The sequence below is a fragment of the Ixodes scapularis genome, unplaced genomic scaffold (assembly GCF_016920785.2).
Source record: "Ixodes scapularis isolate PalLabHiFi unplaced genomic scaffold, ASM1692078v2 PGA_scaffold4__175_contigs__length_147842914, whole genome shotgun sequence".
Lineage (NCBI taxonomy): Eukaryota > Metazoa > Arthropoda > Arachnida > Ixodida > Ixodidae > Ixodes > Ixodes scapularis.
The window spans coordinates 22797616-22806463 of record NW_024609879.1 but is presented as its reverse complement, the minus strand read 5'-3'; the positions used below and the strand labels follow the sequence as shown (position 1 = coordinate 22806463).

At 46.7% G+C, this 8848-nt stretch overlaps 1 protein-coding gene across 1 annotated transcript; it reads left to right on the top strand.

Annotated features, from left to right (window-relative positions):
• The first annotated feature begins 1103 nt into the window (after positions 1–1103).
• LOC120846019 lies at positions 1104–2741 on the top strand. The gene has a single exon (XM_040217620.1). The coding sequence runs from the start codon at positions 1104–1106 to the stop codon at positions 2739–2741; it is 1638 nt and encodes a 545-aa protein (XP_040073554.1).
• The last annotated feature ends 6107 nt before the right edge of the window (positions 2742–8848 follow it).

Below are 8848 nucleotides of genomic sequence, written 5' to 3'. Positions count from 1 at the left end.
GACTTTCGCGTTGATGGCGGGAGCTCGTTCCGTCACTTTGAAGCATAGTTTGAGCACGCACACGCTGGGTCTGTAATTCGCAGCGAACGGTCTACTAAAAATATAATATAGCGCTGGTCTGCTGTCATCAGATCGCATGTTAGATGTGAACCACTGTAGCACTTTTGTAGCCTATTTGTTATTTTAATTGTGTGCGTTATATCTCATACTTTTGCTGAGCGATCGGGTATTTCACGCTGCCCCTGTTGCTAATAATCCAAATTCCTCGCAAACAGGCAAGAAGCTGCAGGTGCCCCAGTAAACGGTGCTTGGACCACGACCGGTTTGGACAGCCGGCCCAGTGTTCAAGCCATCGTCGACGCAAGTGCACTCTTCGGAATCTGGCCTTATCGTGGAGTCTACCGCTCAGGAACTTTGACTTCAGTCATCCTTGAATGCGATGTGTATTTACGAGGCAATAAAGCTACGTTTAACCTGAACTGAACAATTTCGTTTTGGAGATTTGTGGCTCGGGACCAAATGCAAAGGATAAACCTTTAGTCCCAGGAGTCTAAATCCAACGGCGCAACGTTTAGACCCAGGGGTTCAAGTGCAAGGGCCTAACAGTTGGTCCTCGGGGTTCATTTGAAACGGTGTAACAGTTAGTCCCAGGGGTCCAAGTGCAAGGGCCTAACAGTTCGTCCTCGGGGTTCAATTAAGACGGTGTAACAGTTGCTCCCAGGAGACCAAGTGCAAGGGCCTAACAGTTGGTCCTCGAGGTGCAATTGAAACGGTGTAACAGTTAGTCCTAACGGTGCTAGTGCGAGAGACTAATGGGAGGGGCGCAACTGTTACTCCCCTTCCCGTTAGTCCCCGAGGGGACTAATGGTTGTGGCAACGCACTTGCTCCCTTCGGGGACTAAGTCGCGCTCCCTTTTTTCTTAGAGTGTACATAAAGTTGCTATCAATTTAAACACCATAACGTCCAGAAGTTCTTCTATATGGTGCCGAAACCCGGGAACGAGACGCAACGAGAGGAACCTGGACGAGGAAACTACCGAATTTTCAGCAACTAACGCAGGACTACTGATACGTTCCATTCAAGCCACGGCTGACGACTACACATGGATCGTCTGAAACTGAAACGGAAGGCCCTGCGAAGCCGACTGACAAGGCTGATACCAGACATCGACGCTGCTCTTCAACGTGATCCGATTATCGAACGGGACATCGAAATCCTCAGGCAAGGATTGGGTAGTCTGCATACCCAAATGACCGAAACAGATGTCGCCATCGAGCCTTTCCTGGGGGACGACGCGGAACAAGAATATACCCGGGCATTCGAGTACAACGACCGCGCCGTCACCTACCTGGCTCAGTTGGACTACTCAATCCGAACTCTACAACAACGAACCCCGACCGAAACAACAAACCCTGGAAGCAGTGCAAGAATCGGAGAACCGACGAGTACCTTAAAGGTAAAGCTTCCCAAACTTGAGCTTCTCAAGTTTAACGGTCAACAGCGACACTGGCAACCGTTTTGGGAGCAATTTCAGCAAGCGGTTCATCACAACGAGGCACTAACAGCTTGCGACAAGTTCAATTACTTGAGAACTTCGCTAACGGGAGAAGCCGCTGCAGCCATCGTCGGACTCCCATCAACGTCCATCTGCTACAAGGATGCAGTAGACATCCTTATTAGCCGATTCGGCAACGAGAAACGGCTCATACAAGATCATATGGAAAAGCTACTTGACTTTAACCCGGTACCTTCTGCACAAGACGTACGTGGACTTCGAAGTCTTTACGATAATGTGCAGGCCCATGTACGTGGACTCAAGTCTCTCGGGGTGAGTGAAGAATCTTACTCTTCTATGTTACATCATCTCCTCGTGAGACTCCTTCCTTCAGAGATAATGCTTCACTACAACAGAGAGGCAATTCGACAGGAAGGAAACGCCCAAGAACAAAATGAGGAAGGAGCGCGAGCGCGAGTTCCTAGAGAACAGCCTGCAGCGCTAACATCGTTACTCCAAGCCTTGAAGGTAGAAATCGAAAGCCGAAAACAAACGTATACTCCTGCGAGATGGGAGCACCCTCTGACAAAAAAGACGAATGCACTGGCAGGAGGTAAAAAGTATCCTGATAAGCAGAACAGTTTTAAACAATCATCGTCTGCACTACTTCAACAAACGGATCTCAGAACACCGTGCTTCATTTGCAAATCTAAAGAACACAAGACGGAAGAGTGCACTTCGACAGTTTCACTGGAACAAAATAAGACGATGCTACAGAAATACGGCAGGTGTTTCCGCTGCACCCTTGTGAACCACATGTCTAAGAACTGCCGAAGAAGAATCACATGTAGGCACTGCCGAGGCCGACACGCTTCCACAATGTGCGAGCCTAAATTTAAAAACGGCGGACAAAAGAATGTCGCGGGCACAGCTCCGTTACAGCTAAAATCAACGACTGAGACTCCGGACCAAAGGATAGTGCTGTTACAAACGGCCGAAGTGTGGGCTTCTGGAACCAAAAACAAAGCGATGGCTAGAGTATTGTTTGACGGCGGTAGCCAGAGATCCTTTATAACCGAAGACTTATCTCGGAGACTGGGCTGCAAGGTTGTGGGAAGCGAACGACTTTCAGTGGGGTATTTCGGTGGACATAACCAGGAGAAGAACTTTCGAAGGGTCTTCATACTCTGCAAAGCAAACACGATGGACATAGTTACCACCTTGAGGCTCTTGAAACCAGCATAATTTGCGATCAACGACTGCCTCAACCGGATAACAACGTCGTACAGGAGCTACGTCAGCTAAATTATGCGATCGCGGTTATCGCTAACGACGACAATTCCAACCATATCGACATTTTAATCGGCGCTGAACTTTATTGGTATTTTGTAAGTTGACAAGTCATGAAACTCAATGGCAATATCAAGGCCATCGAGACGCCGTTTGGATGGACTGTGCACGGTCCCATGAGCCTAACCTCCACAGTGTTACAACACTCCCAAACGGTCGCACTCAGGACGTCAGCGATAACGAGGAACACCGAAAACATTCTACGAAAATTCTGGGATCTGGAGGCTATAGGAGTGAAGCAAGACGAAAGCGATAGTTCGAACAACTCCGTACTAACGTACTTCGAAGAAACGATAAGGAGCAACGGAGAACGTTACGAGGTATCCCTTCCTTGGAAGCCTTTGGTACACCTACAGAACAGTAAGGAAGGTACTGAAAAACGACTGATGCAGCTCACCAGAAGGCTCAGACGTAATGAAAAGATCCTGTTTGCGTATGACTCAGCCATAAGAAAATATGGAAAAGAGAGTATGGCGGAGAAAGTAGAAAGCGAAGGCAGTGACGGTGTCACCTACTACATGCCACATCAAGTAGTAGTCAAGGAAAGTCGAACAACCAAGCTCCGCGTAGTTTTGATGCTTCGTCGCACGGCCATCGATCGAAGCCCTTAAATGAAAACCTAGAGAGCGGCCCAAATTTGAATGCTGACTTAGTGGGGCTACTTCTAAACTTCAGGACACATAAAATTGCTCTCGTCGCGGATATCGAGAAGGCATTCCTACAGATTTCCATCAACTGCAAGGACAGAGATGCCTTGCGTTTCTTGTGGTTTGAACGCAAGCCAGAGCAGACCATCCACTTCCGAAAATCGAAATCTGGAGAATGACGAGAGTCCCGTTTGGCACGACGTCGAGTCCCTTTCTCCTAGCAGCGACAGTCCAACATCACCTGAGACTCATGAACCCACAGTACCCTGAAACCAATGAGAAACTTCTGAAATCGATCTACGTTGATGACATATTAACGGGTGCGGACAACGAAGAACAAGCTTTACAGATCTACTCCGAAACGAATGAAATTTTTAACCTCGCCTTCATGAAACTGCACAAGTGGTCGTCCAACTCTCCAGATATTTTAAAGAAAATCAACGAAGACCAGGGTCAACAGGTATCGCTAGGAGAGTTGCCAGGTATCGTAAAAGTACTTGGGCTCACGTGGACACCAAGCTCCGACGTATTGTCATTTACGTCGGACAACGTCGTCAACTTTTCTCAAAACCGAACAGACACCAAGCGAGCCGTATTACAGACAAAGGCAAGAATTTACGACCCGCTTGGGATGCTGGTACCCTTCACTATACTTGCTAAACTTTGTTTCCAACGACTCTGGCGTATGAACACCGATTGGGACAGCCCGTTGACCGACGATATACTAGAAGAGTGGAATCGATGGTGTGAAGGACTTCCTCTTCTGGGTCAAGTGGCTGTACCACGGTTCTACAGAAATCAAATGACTGAAACAGCACAAGGAACGGTACTACACATTTTCGCGGATGCCAGCACTGTGGCGTATGGTGCTGTAGCATACCTGTGCACAACGGGCATATCAGGTGAAACATGTTCAACCTTTATGTTCTGCAAATCACGAGTGGCTCCGCTGAAAAAGGTAACCTTGGCAAGACTAGAGCTTTTGGCTTGCCTCGTGGCTGCGAGAATATGTGATCACATCAGATCTCACTTTCAAGAGAAATTGAAGGGGACAAAATTTTGGACGGATTCTATGATTGCGCTGTGCTGGATTCTCGGAGACACCAACAGATGGAAGCAGTTTGTTCAGAATCGATTGCGCGAGATCCAAGCTATAACAAACCAAAACTGGAGACACTGTCCTGGAAAGGGCAATCCAGCGGATCTCATCACACGGGGAATATCTGCTGAGCAACTAATTACCAATCAGCTGTGGTGGAAAGGACCTACCTGGATTACAATGAATGAAGCAACGTGGCCCCCGAGGACGATACCAAAGGAAGAATTTCCTTGTGAGTTGGAAGAGAAAAGTGCTGCGAACGTCTTGCAAACTGTAACACCAATTGAACCGGCCATACTAGATGAAACCCACTACAGTGAAATTCAGCGACTTCACCGACCTACAGCCTGGATCATCAGGTTCACTCGCAAGCTGAGACACAGGTGTGACCTAAAAGGACCGCTGACTACGGATGAAATTCACGAAGCCGAGCTGTATTGGATTCGAAGAGTACAACGGGTATCATTCCAACAAGAAATTAAGTGCGCGCAGCGAGCTCAAAAACTGCCTATAGAATCAAAACTCAAGGACATGCCTTGGTTCGTCGATGAGGAGGGCCTGCTACGCGCTACTGGTCGACTACAACACAGCAACGCATCCTATAGCGAGCGACATCCAATTGTTCTACCAAAAGAACACCAATACTGCCGTCTAATCGTGCTTCAAGAACACCAAAGACTCCTCCACGCCGGAGTGCACGATACTCTTGTACAACTGAGAGAACGCTACTGGATTATCTCTGGTCGACAGTTGGTAAGACGGGTGATCAAGGAATGCGTTATCTGCCAACGTTACAATTCAAGACCAGCTTCTGATGTCACCGCACCGTTCCTCTCGATCGCGTAACAAAGGCCAATCCATTTGAGGTGACTGGCATTGACTTCGCAGGCCCCCTCTTTGTCAAGGGCAAGCCAAACTCACAGAAAGCTCATATAACCTTATTCACTTGCGCCGTGACCAGAGCAGTACACCTGGAACTCGTTGAAGACATGACCGCAACATCCTTTCTACACGCCTTTCGACGATTTATATCAAGGAGAGGCATCCCACAAATAATTTATACGGACAATGCCTTAACATTTAAAAGAAGTAAGAAGGAACTGCACAACCTGTGGAACGTTATTAGAGACGAAGAAGTCACGAATCAAGTCAGTTCCTTCAAGATTCACTGGAAATTCATCGTCGAACGGGCTCCATGGTGGGGAGGGTTTTACGAACGACTCGTCCGCTCGGTCAAGCTGTCGCTGAAAAAAGCCCTTGGCTGCAGGAGTCTAGCCTCCGATGAACTCTACACAGTACTGACGGAAGTAGAGGCTTTTATAAATTCCCGACCCCTCACCTACGTCTACAACGACATAGGAGAACCAGAGGCATTGTCGCCAGCTAATTTCCTCACGGGAAAACGACCGACATCTTTTCCCACACTTGAACTTACAGAGGTCACCCACACTTCTGCAGATCAACTTCTTCAAATGTGGAAACACCGCGAAGAGGTTCTGGACAGATTCTGGAAAAGGTGGTCAACAGAATACTTACTGGAGACTAGAAATATGCAAAGAACCATCACCTCAAAGACGCACAACATAAAAGTCGGAGATCTTGTCCTAATAAAAGACAACTTACTACCGAGACAGCGATGGCAGATGGGAACGGTTGAAGACGTTTCTATTGGTAGAGACGGAAAAATACGATATGGTACCATCAGATTACCCGGCAGAGTATTTCTGAAAAGACCCATTCAACTGCTTTTTCCTTTAGAAGTTTCTACCAAGTAAATGTAAATGAACAAGGTTCATTTCGGGGGCAGTGCGTAAAAACTTCCACGGCGGTCTAGAAGACGACAAAACAGCGGACTGAACAAGCCAAGGCTCGAGCACCGCCAGATGAGCACGAGGAGCGGGGGGAACGAGCCGGCTACAACCGTTTTCTGCCTAGCTTCGATGTCCCTTTTCTGACTGTAGATAGTGTACATAAAGTTGCTATCGATTTAAACACCATAACGTCCAGAAGTTCTTCGATACCTTGGGCGCCGAGGGGTTGACGTTTCTATCGCTAGAACACCATAATGATCTTAAAGGATGCAGCGGTTTGACCTTGCTGCTGCCCGTAGGGAGGTACGGTACCCAGAATCCAGTTCAATAGACAAGTGTTTATTACCTCTCCAGTTCCCGGAGGCGACTGCCGCTGGGCAGAGATCGCTTGACTCTTATAGCGAGGCCCCCTTCCCGCTTGGGCGCGCGAGTGCACCCCACAAGGGATATATTTATTTCAGGCTGAGGAATGCCACGACATAGCAGAGAGGCTAGAGCATACCATGTAGGTCTGCTGTGCAAGTGAAACTAGGGGGACGCATGATTTTGAGATGATCAAGATGGCGCTTGAGGTTGGTGTGATTTTGATTGGCAGATGATCACGCTAACGCTGGAGGTTGATGGAAAAAAAATAACTTGAGAGGGAGGAAGAGAGTAAGCACACGCGCCCTCACAAGGAAGTGATGTTTCCATTAACATACTTATTCACACTTCCTTATTAAAATCACTGGCGGAGAACCTTCTAAGAGAACAGAAAAATATGCCATCAGACGGAAAGCAAGACACCTGTCAACTAGACCCATTGTTGTGCCTTATATCCACCACGTCTCCCTTCGTCTTAAGAAAGTGGCGAAGAGGGTCAACATCGACGTTATGTTCTCGGCTGGAAGCAAGCTTTCCAGCTAAAGCAAAAAAGTGAAAAATCCTTTACAATATTCAGCGAGCTGCACAAAAAAGCACCAGGCCAGTTTCGTTTCGTGCACAGGAGGGGTAGAATAGTCCTTTCCCTTGTCCTGTCGGATAAAAATATATCGTCCGACTAAAAGATGTCAAAACGATCGACTCCGTGAGCATAACAACAACATAACGAGATCCATCTCAAGACATTTAGGTATACATTGCCGTGATTACGGATGTGCGGCACATCTAGATAGGTGTACGGTGCTGGGCAGAAGCGGAACCTAGTGCCAGGTATGACAATAAATGTGTCAGCACTTCATCGCTCACTTTATCAGGAAAATAATTAGCTTATCTTTAACTATAGGATGAACACACATGATCGTCATTTTATGGCCGTTGAAGAAAACGAAGCCAATATTCACGAATGTTTTAAAAAGGCGTAAAAGAAAAAGAATTGTAAATATAGATTGAGTTGAGAGTCAGCGCTGTGTTAGTGTTTTATCTGCTGTGGTTGTGTTACTAAATGAGATTGTTGTTTTTTTTTTGCGGCCGGTGGTGACGTGTATTTGTGTGTAACCCCGTATTGCGCTATTATTTTGAGACATGGCTAACCAATTCCCCCAAGCCGTCGTTTTATGCCTTCGATCGACAGGGTGCTCAAGCGGCTAGGAAACAAGCTCGACCGCGTGCTTTGAGACTTCAAGGCTAGCTTTGGCGAACACCGCCGCCGGCCAACACCGCCACCCATCCCTGGAGCCCCCCCACGAAGGTACTGGACGCCCTGCGTCACCTGAAATTCGACCGGCTCGTCTGCAAGCCCGGCACGCAGGTAGGTCTGCCGAAGCGCTCGAGACTGGCCTGCTAGAAGTCAGCAGCCGATGGCCCACCCGTAAATACCACTGTCGCGAAGACCGTTGCCAGCACTTGTGCATATCATATCATAATCACCGTTGCTTTCATCTCGTATATTACATCATTACATAATCACCATCACTCAAGCGGCCCCGCGCCATGGCCGGGCCAAGCCATGGCTCTCTTAAAGCAATAAATATTATTATTGTTACCAAAATATTGCAAACACGTAGCAAAACTTGATAATAGTTTGTAAGTAAAACCTTAAGTCATAATAATATGAAATATAAATCTTAAAGAAATATTCAAACACATGCAGATATATGTAATGGAATGCCACTCTTCATAGCTTAAAATTATGCAGTAGCCAACATTTTGTAAATTGTACACAATATTTCGAACTGGCATGTTCTATGCGCATATTTCAATTAGCAACACTTCTTTTAGCAATGTGAAACATTTCTGAGTTGTTTGAATTTAATCCAGCGATGTTTTTTTTTAAGTTATCTTTTCTTATTTTTGTTGGATGATGTTTTTGAGTATCCTTGCTATTTTCAAAAAGCACTCATATGTTTACAGAGTGCAAGAAACATTGCCTATGCAAGAGTACTAAACCAAATGCGTCATAACTTGACATCAGTCCCGAAATCCGTTATTCTTGTTTTTTATAGCCATGTATTATGTAAAATATTG

What these genes read in the sequence shown, in the direction of transcription:
- LOC120846019 (XM_040217620.1), top strand. Translation starts at nt 1,104, where the DNA reads ATGGATCGTCTGAAACTGAAACGGAAGGCCCTGCGAAGCCGACTGACA.